The 13,910-nt window shown below is 39.3% G+C and overlaps 2 protein-coding genes across 3 annotated transcripts; one reads left to right on the forward strand and one right to left on the reverse strand.

Annotated features, from left to right (window-relative positions):
• Positions 1–274: 274 nt before the first annotated feature.
• LOC120466756 (uncharacterized) lies at positions 275–3,187 on the reverse strand. Of its 2 annotated transcripts, none has more exons than XM_039655361.2 (2): positions 3,092–3,187; positions 275–2,044 (listed from the first exon to the last, which is right to left on the reverse strand). In XM_039655361.2, the coding sequence occupies exon 2, from the start codon at positions 2,032–2,034 to the stop codon at positions 1,357–1,359; it is 678 nt and encodes a 225-aa protein (XP_039511295.2). In that variant the 5' UTR covers positions 2,035–2,044; positions 3,092–3,187; the 3' UTR covers positions 275–1,356. The 2 variants fall into 2 exon arrangements, with proteins under 2 accessions (XP_039511295.2, XP_039511296.2); XM_039655362.2 differs by having other exon boundaries at positions 275–2,082; positions 3,092–3,184.
• A 698-nt stretch (positions 3,188–3,885) lies between these two features.
• LOC120467200 (uncharacterized) lies at positions 3,886–13,713 on the forward strand. The gene is given in 5 exon segments (XM_089131908.1): positions 3,886–4,032; positions 4,558–4,725; positions 4,913–5,047; positions 12,254–12,462; positions 12,622–13,713. Coding segments are annotated over 5 exon segments (1,377 nt in total). The 5' UTR covers positions 3,886–3,990; the 3' UTR covers positions 13,445–13,713.
• The last annotated feature ends 197 nt before the right edge of the window (positions 13,714–13,910 follow it).

Here is a 13,910-nt window from a genome sequence, read left to right on the forward strand (position 1 = left end):
ATTATTGATGGAACGCTCTTGTAAATGTAATGCATTTAAGTACCTGGGTCTGTGTCTACATACTGAGCAATCATTCAACGATCATATTGAAGCTAGAAAGTTAAACAATGTTTGTGTCAGTGGTACTGTTCAATTGATTGCTTTACAATAGAAAGCGTACTGCACAGCAACTCCTATTACTGCTAATTGATTATGCAGATAATGTTTATCACACATCAAGTGTTACTTCTCTTAAAGATTTTTTATTTAATTCTATGTAGATTTGTCTTATTCATGACACATCACTGCACGCATATGAAAAATTGCACTGACTCCAACCTAAAGAAGGTTTCACTTGTATATGAATACATCGTGATTGGAAGAAGAGCATTTTATTTTAAAACTCCCATGAACTGGAATAACCTTCCATTGTCATTGAAATATACATCTTTACATTAATTTGAATTGCCACTATTTTTATACCTAAAGACACCATGTACATGTTTTAATAGAGGCATGTATATTGTAGTACATTAAAATGTTTCACACATCTAAAGAAATAATAATCTTATAAACACATTGATTTAGCTTAACTACATGCACAATAAATCCCATGTATTTGTATTTTCACAATGCATATTGTTTGAAAGCAGCTTTACAGATTACATAATACATCTCTACACTACATCATTGATGCCATGTGATGCATTATACAGTAGTGGGATGTCAGTCATATAAAAATAACTTATAATAACTTTCCAAGTGTGTTCCAGTAGCATGTGCACAACTGAAACTGATGAATGCTCACGGACATCTTCCGCAGTGCTTTAATGTTATGACAACACACACATTTAATTACATAGAATTGAACAGTTTGTATGTCTGATCTTCTTTTCGAGCATTATTTATTGATTTTTCATATTTTCAGAGTCATTGAGCACTGTTGATCTCAGTTGCCTTTTTTCTTTATGTTTCCACCAATCACTAAAATCTTTGAATCTCACGAAAAGCTTTACGATATTTGTCAATATTAGTAAGTAACCACATTAGTTAACACGGGAAGGTTTCGTCTTTGGCCTCGAATACCAGTAATATTATTGTTTATCAGTTTAACTGTACAATTAAGTTTGTACACATTTTTTGTTCTGTAGGAGAATGATATTACTAAAGCTCAGCAGAAAACACTCGGCTCTGATGAGACCCAAATTCATTTCACATCAATCTTTGTGGTGGCAAGAGAGAGTGAATATTTTTAATATTCATTGTTTGCTTCTGTCTTTGTAGTCGAGGTAAAGAGAAATTGTCCAGTGAGTTCAACCAAAATCACATTAACACACATTCTGTGGAGCATTACAGACAAGACGAAGATTGTTTGTTTTAAAGTATGGTGCAGAATTTCTCCCAGAATCCCTCTTCCCTGTGTGTGTTCCCTGAGGGGTTTTGTGTAGATTGTAAGAGTCCCTGTGTTTCAGGAGGCTCACTGTCGTCTGAATCGCTGGATGGTATAGTGACCGCAGTCGAATCCTGACTCTCTGTGTTTGTAGTTGGAGGTCTGTTATCGATCATCTCCAGAAACCTATCTAAACTCATCCTCCTGATGATCTTGAGAAGGCCTCTGGAGATCCGGTGAGTGGCGTTTGGGTCGTAGTTTGAGCGGTCGTGGTGTTGAGTCACATAAACTCTTTCCAACTCCCGACCGTTGAGACTGACGATGACGCGGTCCGTGTTGCTGTCGAGCTGGTTTGAAGAGTAGTCTTCTGAGACGTATTTAGGAAGGTCTTTAGCTTTTGGGTATTTTTTTGTGTTCAGATTTCCAACCACATAGTAAGGGTGATATTCATCTGGAAGAAGTTTATTACCATAATTTCTTTTCTCAAATGAGTGAAAACCGAAATATCCGTCGGCTGGTTCATATTCACAGAGCATGACGTTGTCATCGCCCAAAGAAACACAGTCATTGGCGAACCAGTAGAGGAGCTTGAGTCCGTGTCTGGGCCAGGGTCGGCCGAACCCAGAGTCTCTCAGCTGGGATAATTCATTTAATGTTTCCACCATCGTCCTGGACCTTAGCAGGAGACAGGAATATGGGTGAACACACTCACGCTAAAGTTGACCAAAAAGAGGAAATTGATCTTAATGCTTTAATTTAAAAAAAAATGAGGAAAACTCCAACCAATTTTCTTTGTGAATGAAAAATGTATCTTAAATAAATAATTGTTCTTCCTTAAAATACAGGGTTTTCCCAGTCTTACATTGTGTGGTTTGTATTGATTATCTTTAAATTGATTATGGAATTGTAATAATACATTTACCTGACATAATAAACTGTTATATTTGATTATTCTAACAGAATTTGACTTTATTTTCATTACAGCTGAAATAGTCAAACATTAACGTGTATTTAATGATGCACATAAACCTTTCATTTTATGGAGTCAGATGAAACGAGTCAACACATAAGATAAAATGTATTGCATTTAATTAAAAGTCCCTTCGAACGCCGCCTTTGGATCGATACAATTGTCATTCCAAACCTGCAGTCTTGGATCACAGCATCATTAAATGTCCAACTACTGTAAAATCATCGTCTGAAAGGCGTCATTCTTACATAATCAGAACAATGATAACATGGTGACGACCAGTTTGACAGGTTTCTTTACATTTTTTTTTTACAATAGTAAAATGAGAAAAACGTAGATTTAAAAAAATCTAACATAAGTTTACTTTTTACGTTTAACTAATTAAGTACAATTAAATATAGACACTTTTTACTTTCAAGTATGTTTTTGGCTGTGAGTAAAATGACATCTCCCAATTGTTTTGTAGATTATTTAAAAGACCATTGAAATGTATAAATCAACTGGCCTAACAAAGCATACACTCCAACATTACAGTATTTATCTAGAAATCAATATAAAGATGATTATTAATCGGATTCTGTTTCTTTAAGAGCGTTTTCTCTTAGTATTTCAGTGTAAATAATAATATTAAATAATAAGTCCAGTTGTACTGTGTGACCATGTTGACTAGTCAAAAAGTTCTTCTAGTGTAATAAATAATCTTGTTTAAAATACCATTAGTATTTCTTTCAAAAATGAAAATTAGATCATACCTCTTTAAAACTGGTATGTATTAAACCTTCCTGTTGTAGAAGAACAGATAAGCAGGAAGACTCGCTCACTATCTGAGTGTTACGCCCTCTCTAGGCGTATCTGTTTCGCTTTCTTATTTTGCAGGATCCATTATTTGCATTTGCTCCAGCCAATCGCTGCCTGTCTTGTGACCAGCCAATCACACACTGACTTGTAGACTTGTCTTTGTTCTGCTTGTGGCTTTTGTTGTAAAGCTTTTCAGTGTTTTATTTATTTATTTGTATTATTCTTTTTACTATGTTAGTTATATACAATTTATTATGTCAGATAAAAATGTATCATGTCAATTTTCATAATCAGCTCAAAGATAATCAATACAAGAACATCAAATGCTCTGGAATACAGAGATACATGCAAACCCAACATTTTAAGAAATACATGAGGCTGAGAGTCTTGGTCACTCTCTGCATCCGAGTTACACATCGCCCTTTGCTGTATTTCATTATAGACAGACATTATAGACATATAGTCTATAGACATTATAGACATATAGACAGAACCTCTTTCACATGTGTGGACGTTTGCATTCAGAGGCAAATAGTAGGCTAATTTTCTCAGTATTGTAAAACAATAATATTTTGTGTAAATGATTATATTTATTAAAATTATTAAATGGATGTCACCTAGGGACAATAAAGATACATTACATTAATCATTCAGAGTGCTGAAAGACAAATGACTATCGAGCTGTAGTGTCTCTCTAGTCCAGCAGGAGGCGGAAGTGCGTCATATGTCTCTGCGTGCGAGACCGCGAACAGCCAGCGATAGTTCTGTTGGTAAACATATCCAGCCCGTGTGTGTTTATCGTGTTTCCCATCAAGGATGTGATGTTACGAGAGTGTTTGCTTGATGATGTTCAATGAGAAACGAGCAGAAATCTGAGAAAGATCAGCAGCTGAAGGTAAATGTCTCAAATGTAGCTAATCTTATAAGTCTTGTTTATAACACTTTTCATCGTATCTGAGGTTTCTTTTTTAAAGCTAGATTTAGACGTTTTTGTTTCTTACAGATGAAATTAAAGTTGTATTGGAACAATAAAAAAAGCTATTATAAAGGTAAATGATGTTATAACTCCGATTGAAACAAAGAACATTATTGTGGTCAAATGATGGCAATGAACTCAACTTTAACAGTTTACAAAGAAATTAAATAAAGAAAGTTTGTTGTCAACCACAGTCAGATATACTGTATAATAGTTATTATTATTAAATGCTTGATCATTCAGTTTAATTGAATTTTTTTGTGTCTGTGTGTGTAAAAATGGTAAATAAAATTAAATGAGATGTGATATTTGAAGAAAATAGAGTAAAATTAGGCTATATCCATTGTTTCAGAATTAAAAAAAACCCTACCAAATCATATGAAAATAATCTTTTGAATCTATTTTAAATGTGTCTTGTAATAATGATGTTGTGTTTGTCTTCAGATGTTGACCATGAGAGTGCAGATGGATGTGATCTGCTGTAAATCAGTAGGAACGGATCTGTCCATGCTGGATATTGAGGATTTCATCACTGAAATCTGTCAGCTGAAGAAAGAGGTGGCGTCACTGGAGGCAAAGCTGAGAGAAAGAGGAGACAAACCCAACAGAGAGGTTTGAGCAGCTCATCATTTCATCCTTCAGCTCAATCAAATCAAAGTTGTGTTAGCTTCTCACTTCTTATGCACATCACTAATTAATCCAGCAGCAAAACATGCTAACTAATCAATATAACCTGAGTAATGAGGCTAAAATCATCAGGATGTTGTTTATTTGTGTTGATCTGTGATGTGTTTGTCAGGATCTGGAGAAGGTTTCAGTGTGTGTGACTGATGGGACAGAAGCTCAGGATTCAGTCTGGAGATCCAGAGACACACAGGACTCAGAGCTCAGCCTCACTTTACTGTGTTATACTGACGCTCAGGATCAGGGACGTGCACAGGAATTTTGAGGGGCAGTTGCTCTGACCTGAAAAAAGGGCACCCCCCCCCACCTCCTCCCCCCTCACGGGCTATATGAAGGAATATATTCAGTTGAATTTGTCCCCTTCCAAATTGCCTTATCTGGCCGTGTTTGTCCAAACGCAATGCCTCATCTTATGGTCTTATAATTATTTATAAAGATTGCAAAATGTCAGAGATGAGACAAATGAGCAAAAGAGTTCTTCATATTGTTGTTTATTGTTTTTTAAATTATTATTTATTTATTTATTTGAAAAGAAATAATCTGGATTGAATGGAAAAAACTCGAAAAAATAAAAAGCGCTTAGATTTCGGGAAAAAATACAATTCTTTTTTTTGCCAATCCTGACCTCCCCCTGCATGGGGCCCTAAGCAAAATTCTGCTAAATGGCCCTCTACCTGATCTGTGATGCTGTGAGCCATGTAAACCATTTGCCATTGCCACTCAATACCGCCCAATACAATCCTCCCTCCTTTAAACAAAACAGTCAAAGAATAAGTACAACAATATAGAACAGAATGAGGTTCAAACAAACAATATTTACTGAATAAAGCATTTTTATAGAATGTTAAGATAACAAGTGAATATTAACGTAAACATAAACAAGAAGAAAATAATAAAAGTACAACCCTGAACTTTGGCTTTTGGGATTAACTTTGGTTCCCTCTACAGCCTGGGTGTTTTCGGAATCAGTAGCCTATGATTTTTATTTATTTTTTTATGCATGTTAAAGCAAATCTTGATTTATGGTTATTTACTGAGGGATTTGCATTCATATTGACCAGAATGTCCATCTAAACATCATTTTAAATTCAATATAGCCTAAAAATCAATAGTCAATCAATGTCAAATTGCCAATACATGGTTTATATCTTGCATAATTAGTGCAGTTAGTGAGTTTTTAACTACACTGAGACTAGATAATCAGTGTCTTTATAATGTGTACTTTGATTGGGAGTGCCATCATTCACGTATTGTAGCTACAGTATTTCTCTGGTCTCCACATTTCTGCTTGAAAAATGCGAGTTTCATTTCGTGCACGCGCATATGAACGCAACACACGCGACGCGGTTATGTTTTCCGAGCTGCAGTAAACAAACACTTTGTTGCACTTTGTCGTTTATCAAAAACAAAACGCAATAAATTATGGTATTTTACTCTCACTTTTGTCAGGCAAAAAGTGATGCAAGAGATGCACTGCCTGCCCAGACAAACCATCAAACTTTGCTGACACTAGAGAGGAGAACACAAGTTTACCTGACTGCTGTTCCCGCAATTCACTCTCTTGTTTTTCTTCTTCCTCTTTTCGTGACGAGAAGGATAGTTTCGCTCATAGACGTTGGAACAGGGGGGGCGGGGGGGGCGGCCGCCCCCCCTCCCCATTCAGTTTGTATTTGTATATGATATCAGATATTTCATGCCACAGCTAACATATTTGTGAATATTCTGAATAAAAAGGGAAAATGACATAAAAGCAAATCATCATTCATTCATGTGCTGCGGGGTGTCAGGGTGTCACGTGACTTACCAAGCAATGACGCATTACCATGGAAACCATAAAGTGACACATGACATGCTAAATAACGGTCGCTTTGAAAATCTCACACAGTGGGGGGTCAGCCAGATAATTTTAAATTTACGTATGAATAATATATATATATATATATATGCACAGCCGCAGCGGAAACATAATTTAAGGATTAAGGTCGCGAGTCCCGCAAGAATTCATGACTCAAAAACGAATTTCAAATTTCTTTTTAAAAGTTCCCACAGCAAAGCGAATAAGAGAAGAGGGGGCAACATCACTGGATTTTACATCCGATTCATCGTTATGTGCAGCACCACCGGCAGAAAGCCGCCGGGATGAGCAGCAGCAACTGACCGAAGTGAGTGAACCCACGACCACCGCCACCCTCACTACGAGCCACCCTCATCCCGCGTCGCCACACGCGGATAGTCAAAAAGCAGATGCAGGTGCACAGTCCTTCAGGCCTCCGCCTGATTATAATTTTCCAGTAAAAAAAAAAAGTGGGGAGAGCTTTGCACGCAGCTGTCGGGCATCCTGGTTCCGAGAGTGGAAGTGGCTGGAATATATTTCGGACAGTGATGGCATCGTGTGTGGGGTGTGCAGATCGGCTGTCAAAAGTAAACTTCTGTGCCCAACAACCACCGACAGTTTGTTTTTAAAAGATAAGGGATTTTCAAATTGGAAAAAAGCAACAGAGAAAATCAGAGACCACGAGAAATCTAAAACTCATTTAGATGCAACCCAAAGATTGGCAGCGTTGAAAAACACTCCAATAAATGCACTACTCTCTGAAGCCAAGGCAAATGAGCAGAGAACAGCGCGGAAAGTCCTCGAACTTATTTTCAGCTGCGTAAGATTCTTGGGGCGCCAGGGGCTTCCACTGAGAGGGGATGCCAATCGGGATGGAGTCTTATGGCAGCTAATGCAGGAGCGAGTGCGCGATGATCCTGACCTCGATAAGTGGCTGAAAAGGAGAGACAACTGGATGTCAAACAACATCCAAAATGAGATTCTGGAGCTATTTGCGCATGACATATTGAGAACAATTGGAGCAACAGCATCAAAGACTGACTTTTTTGGGTTAACTGCGGATGGGACAACAGATATCAGTGGCAAGGAACAATTTTCAATCAGTCTGCAGTTTAGCAATGACCAGCTAGAAGTTCAAAATTTCTATCTTGGCTTTTACAACGCCCCTGACACGACGGCTGAAACCTTATTTCTGTGCTTAAGGGATGTCCTGGTGCGCCTCCATTTGCCACTGGAGCGACTGAAGGGCTACTGCTTTGATGGGGCCAGTAACATGTCAGGGAGGTTCAATGGGGTGCAAGCTAAACTGAAGGATGTATGTCCCGACTCTGTTTTTGTCCATTGCGCAAATCACTCACTGGATCTGGTGCTGCAAGAAGTGGCTCGTGAAGTGCGTCTTGTTGCTGATACGCTAAACTTTGTGCGTGAAGTCACTGTAATAATCAACGATTCAGCAAAGAGAAAAGCGTTCTATCAGTCCCTATTTGGAGCCGGAGACGTTGTGAACTTGCTTGGCCTCTGCCCAACTCGGTGGTGCGTCAGAGTTGTGTCACTGTCACGTTTGCTGGCCTGCTACGGAGAGATGATACAGACTTTCAGAACCTTGGAGAGTGACAAGGCTGTGAAAGGGGACACCCGTGCCAAAATTGCAGGATTGCTAACAAAGGCCACAAATATGCGCACAGTGTTTGGCTTGTTTGCCTGCGTAACCCTATTTACCCCATGTGAAGCAGTGGCACGATCACTTCAAGGAACCAAAGTCACAGCTCTAGGATCCATGGAAGCTGGCAAACTCCTTTGCAAACAGCTGGGCACACTGAGACAGGATGAAACCATCACTGATCTTGTGGCCAAGACCCAGCAATATGCAGAGCGTTACGGCCTGAAGCCGCCACATCCAGTGCGCAGCAGCAAGACACCTGCACGCTTTCGCTTTACACAAGTGGAGGAGACCAATGACGAAGAGTGCAGTGAAGTGGATGGTAAATATTTGTAATAAAAAATACACAATTGGTCTTTTCAGTTGTAGTAGGCTAAGGTTATTTTTATTATATATCTGTTTTCAGTCTATCCGAACGTGTGGAAAAGGGAGTTGTTTGAGGCGCTGGACCTGGTGCGCTCAGAAGTGGAGAGGCGTTTTGACCAGGTCGGAATCCAAGTTGCTGCAGGGCGAGAGCAGGCGATTATTGAGGCAGCTCAAGGAAAAAAAGTGAATGTGACTTCCCTGAAACTCACCGGTTTTACAAGAGAGCGACTGAGTCATGAGTTGGACATACTGCGGGATATCTGTACAGGGCGGGAAGTTAACACAATTCGGGATGTTGTGTCCATTCTCCAAACCACGCAACCACAAACCCGTTCCATGCTGTCAGAGGTGGAAAAGCTCATCAAACTATGCCTGTGCCTGCCCATATCTGTCGCTGCATCAGAGCGATCCTTCTCGGCTTTGCGCAGGTTGAAAACCTGGCTGCGTAACACCATGTCACAGGAGAGACTAACGCACTTGGCCATTATGAATGCCCACAGTGATCTCCTGGATGAAATCGATGTTTCGACTCTAATAAAACAATTTTTAAGTCGAACAACTGAAAGAAGATCCACCTTTGGAAATGCATGAATTAATCGTTTGGTTTAATGCACTTTTTGAGTAGCGTATGTGTCTAGCATGTTCATACCTGTCAACTATTTCAATAGTGCTCTATATGTTCGTTCGGTGGCTTGATATTATGCATTTTCATGTTCCAAACTATATGAAATGTTGTGAAAATAAAACACAGCTCTCCCTCGTTAATTTCAGGGGGTCTATTAAAGGAACACTCCGACTTTTTGGGACTTTAGCCTATTCACCTTACCCCCCAGAGTTAGATAAGTCCATACATACCTTTTTCATCTCCGTGCGTGCTATAAGTCTGTTTGACGCACCCACCGCTAGCCTAGCTTAGCACAAAGACTGGATGTGAATGGTTGCAGCTTTCATACTAATCCAAATGAGTGACAGAATAACGCAAACGTGTTCCTATTTACATGTTGTGGTTTGTATAGTCACAGAGTGTGCAAATATCAAGGCCATATGAGACACAGACATCTTTTGACCGTATAAATACTATATTTTCTGAAGGGGAAGCACTGCTACTTGGGCAGAGTGATAACAATCACCTGAGACGCACCGTGACGAGGAGCAGAGAGTTCGCTTCGCTCAGCGTTGGAATAAAGAGTCAGCAATTACTAACGTTAGATAGAAAAGCAAAGTTTATTATGGGTGTTTGCTTTATTGTATGAGCTGTGACAATAAACAGGGGAGACCAGGTAATACAGTACCATGTTTCATTGATTTCCAACCAAAAACGCACCCAGATTTATAAATATCACATGAATAAATAATTATTATTACAGGAATCAATATATTTTAAATGCAATTTATTAGCTGAACCAAATGTATTCAACAGTAAATACATTTGCCTATATAATATATAGTATTGCATTACTATAGGATAGAATAAGGGGAAAGTAATAGCACAAATTGTTTTTGCACAATGAACTCACAGCCTATCGTACCCTTTTGCACGCTCAAGTTCGTTATTTCCATGGTTATTTCAAATTTAGGCTACTAGGCGCGCCGCGCGCAGGGTGCAAGTTCAAGTTTTTTTTCCCAAGCGCGTCCGCACCGCATCAAGATAAAAACCATATTCATACCCTAATCATATAATAGTGTCACTAACGTTACATTAGATCTGGCTAAAGGCACTGTTACAGTAGGTCATCTAAAAACATAACGGAACACTTACCTCAGCCGCAGGTTGCAGGTGATCCACTTGTCCTGTCTGTGCTATCGATGGGATGGCCGTATCCTTCAGCACATTATGGTCCGTGTGGCAAATTCCATTTTTTCAAAATAGTCGTCCTCATTGAAATGTACCGAGCAAACATAATGTCCCTTGATAATCTTAGGTGTGTTTGGATAAATATCCAGAGTAAGTTAGCCATTTCTTCATCCAGTCAGCATTTTTAGTTGGAATTCTGTGAAACATGGTATTACCTCCCCTGTTTACAGTCGCAGCTATTTACAATAGAGCGAAAACCCATGACTCTAAACTACGCTTTTACTATTTATAAATTGCTGACTCTATTACCCAAACACCGAGCGAACTCTCCGCTCCTCACCACGGCGTGTCTCCGGTGATGCGGTTATTACGCTGTCAAAGTAGCAGTGCTTCGCCTTCAGAGAATAGTTCCCAGGTTTTATACGGTTAAAAGATGTCTGTGTCTCATTTGACTTAGTTATTTGTACATTATGTGACTATACAAATCACAACATGTAAATAGGAAAACGTTTGCGTTATTTTGCCATTCATTTGGATTAGTATGAAAGCTGCAACCAGTCACATCAAGTCTTTGTGCTAAGCTAGGCTAGCGGTGGGTGCGTCAAACAGACTTATAGCACGCACGGAGATGAAAAAGGTATGTATGGACTTATCTAACTCTGGGGGATAAGGTGAATAGGCTAAAGTCCCAAAAAGTCGGAGTGTTCCTTTAAATTACCATTCGTGCATTTCATTCATTGCGCTTTGACACTAGTCCCAAACGTCTGCGTAAGAAGCATAACACGTACTCCATGTATGCCTATGATTCGTTCTTTTGTTGTGCTGTTTTCTTTCAGGATCAAAAATACAACAACTGAATGCGTTTATCTGTTTTTCTGACTGATGAGAACTATGCATATACATTCATAAATCAGTCAATTTTGTATTTTATTATGAGATTTTTTATTCCAACGTTATCAGTCCAACTCAACTCAAGCACTGATGGACCAAAGAGCGCGAATTTCGACATTTGCCGTAAAAATTTGAAATATAAAGTCTCAGAAAATGCATTTAATACCAATATATTGAAACGTCTGTTTATATACTCAATTAATAAAGGAGGCCAGAAAATGGAAAAATATCAGTCCACATGCGTTTTATATGTAAAATGAGGGAAATAGACTTATAACGTTTAGGTATAGCAAAATATTTTTTAGAAAATTCTAGTAGACTAACGTCAATCAAAAAACATGAAATTTCACATATCAACCATCTCTTGAGATTTCTTAAAAATCTTTTACTTTAAGTAGCAAAATATTTTTTAGTAATTCTGTCAATTACACTACTAAGGTTAGATTTCATTGAAGGTAAATTGGAGCGACCACACTGAACTGTGTGTAACGCCAGACATGAAGTGAACGAGATAGAGCCCCCCCCCCCCCCCCAAAAAAAAAAAAAAAAACCTCCCGCCCCCCCTCTCACAATATAGTTCCCACGTCCCTGGTTTCGCTTCATTCGTACACATTAATTAGCGCGCGACACGAGATGGAGGCGCGGCCTGAGTAATTTGCGGTGCCTTACCATACGGTCGCGTGCAGTCTATGGTCTCGTGGAAACAGTTTGACTTTCTAATTTTTTTTTTTTTTTTTGGAAGTGAATGAGGCTTTGCGATTTTTATATTATTTTTTTGTCTAGGCCTACGTGAAATTCTACATCCATTGTACGATTTTTTTTTTCCTCAAAGGGCAACCTGAGTCGAGATGGGCATATGGGCAGTTGCCCGGGCAACCTGAGCAACCCCCCTGTGCACGTCCCTGCTCAGGATCATGGATCCGCTGATCAAACCTCTGACTGTAACGCTGGAGAACTGCAGATGAAGATGTGCTCCGTCAAACTGGAGGACTGCAGGAACCTGATAGAGAGACGAGGAGAAGAAACCACAGCAGAGGAACAACAACAACAGAGCCATGACGAGGAGGAGGATCAAAATAATAAGGATGATTGAGATCAGAATGATGAGGATGATGAAGAGTTTATTCCTGACTCTCAGATCCACTGATAAATTTCTCCTAGACCACGTGCAACGCCACGCTCTCAAGTTTAAGGGGGATCATACAGACAGATACTGAATTTATAAATAAAATAAAAGTGAATAATTCACTAATTCTATTTGAGTACAATTAAAGTTAGACATTTTATTACCCTTTTGTTCCTTTCAGATGTGAATGGCGGTTCATCTTCTGATGAAGAAACAGTCTCTACATCAAAAGATCAGCTGAAGGTCAAGAGTTTCTCCTGCGAAACCTGTGGGAAAACATTGAGCTCACAGGGACATTTAGCGAGACATGAGAGAACACACACAGAACAGAAAGATTTGACCTGCAAGAGATGCAACATCAGCTTTCCTACCTTAGAAGAGAAGAGACGTCATTCAAAAGAGCACAGCATGAAGGAGGAGTTTCACTGCGAACAGTGCGGGAAGGACTTTTTCACCACTGCATCTAGTATAAGAGCTCATATGAAGACACACAGCGACAAGACTTTCCACTGCAGCGAGTGCGACAAGTATTTCACCACCAAAGGGAATCTTGATGGTCATAAGCGAATCCACACGGGTGAAAGGCCGTACAAGTGCCCTCACTGCGATAGAGGATTCATGAATGGATCCCATCTGAAGAAGCATGTGCGCGTTCACACCAACGAGAGGCCGTATCAGTGCAGCGAATGTGGGAAAACCTTCTCAAACTCAAGTTCTCTAAAGTCACACCAGAAAATACACTCTGAGGAGAAACCATATCAGTGTTCACACTGCGATAAACGATTCCGTCACAAATCTCATTTGATTTGCCATGAGAGGACTCACACCGGAGAGAAACCGTACCTGTGCTCCTACTGCGGGAAGAGCTTCTTTAATCCGGATCATTTTAAATGTCATCAGAGAGTTCACACTGGAGAAAAACCGTATCACTGTAGCGTTTGTGGGAAGAGTTTCAGTATGACAAAAGCAGGTTAAGACAGAAGGGATTGAGTGGGAAAGAAAACTCTAGAGAAACACGCTAAAGAACAAACTGCTCCTGAATCATTGTAAGGAGCTTTCCCACCGGAGGAACGTCTTCGTGGTTACTTTAAGAGTTGGTGGAAATATGGACTTGGTGTGTTCGTACTGCAGGGTACGAGAGAAAGAAAACACGTGTGTCGGTATGTTGGATCTGTGCATTAGGTCCTAAAGTAACAGCAGCCTAATATTCCTGATCCTGTCGGTCAGTAATCTTCATCAAAAAGCAAAAGTTTTTTTCAAAAGTGAACTAATCCTTTAAATGTGTGTGTATTCGGTGTATATGCAATAAAGCTACTTGAATTGAAAACATTTGACCAGTATTTAAACAGTGAATTGAACTATATTTCAACCATTTTTACATTATACACAGAAGTGGAGTATTTAGACATATCTTATAGTCTCCATTTACAGCTTATTTATA

The sequence above is a fragment of the Pimephales promelas genome, chromosome 6 (genome assembly GCF_988280905.1).
Source record: "Pimephales promelas chromosome 6, fPimPro1.hap1.1, whole genome shotgun sequence".
Classification (NCBI taxonomy): domain Eukaryota; kingdom Metazoa; phylum Chordata; class Actinopteri; order Cypriniformes; family Leuciscidae; genus Pimephales; species Pimephales promelas.

What these genes read in the sequence shown, in the direction of transcription:
- LOC120466756 (XM_039655361.2), bottom strand. Translation starts at nt 2,034, where the DNA reads ATGGTGGAAACATTAAATGAATTATCCCAGCTGAGAGACTCTGGGTTC.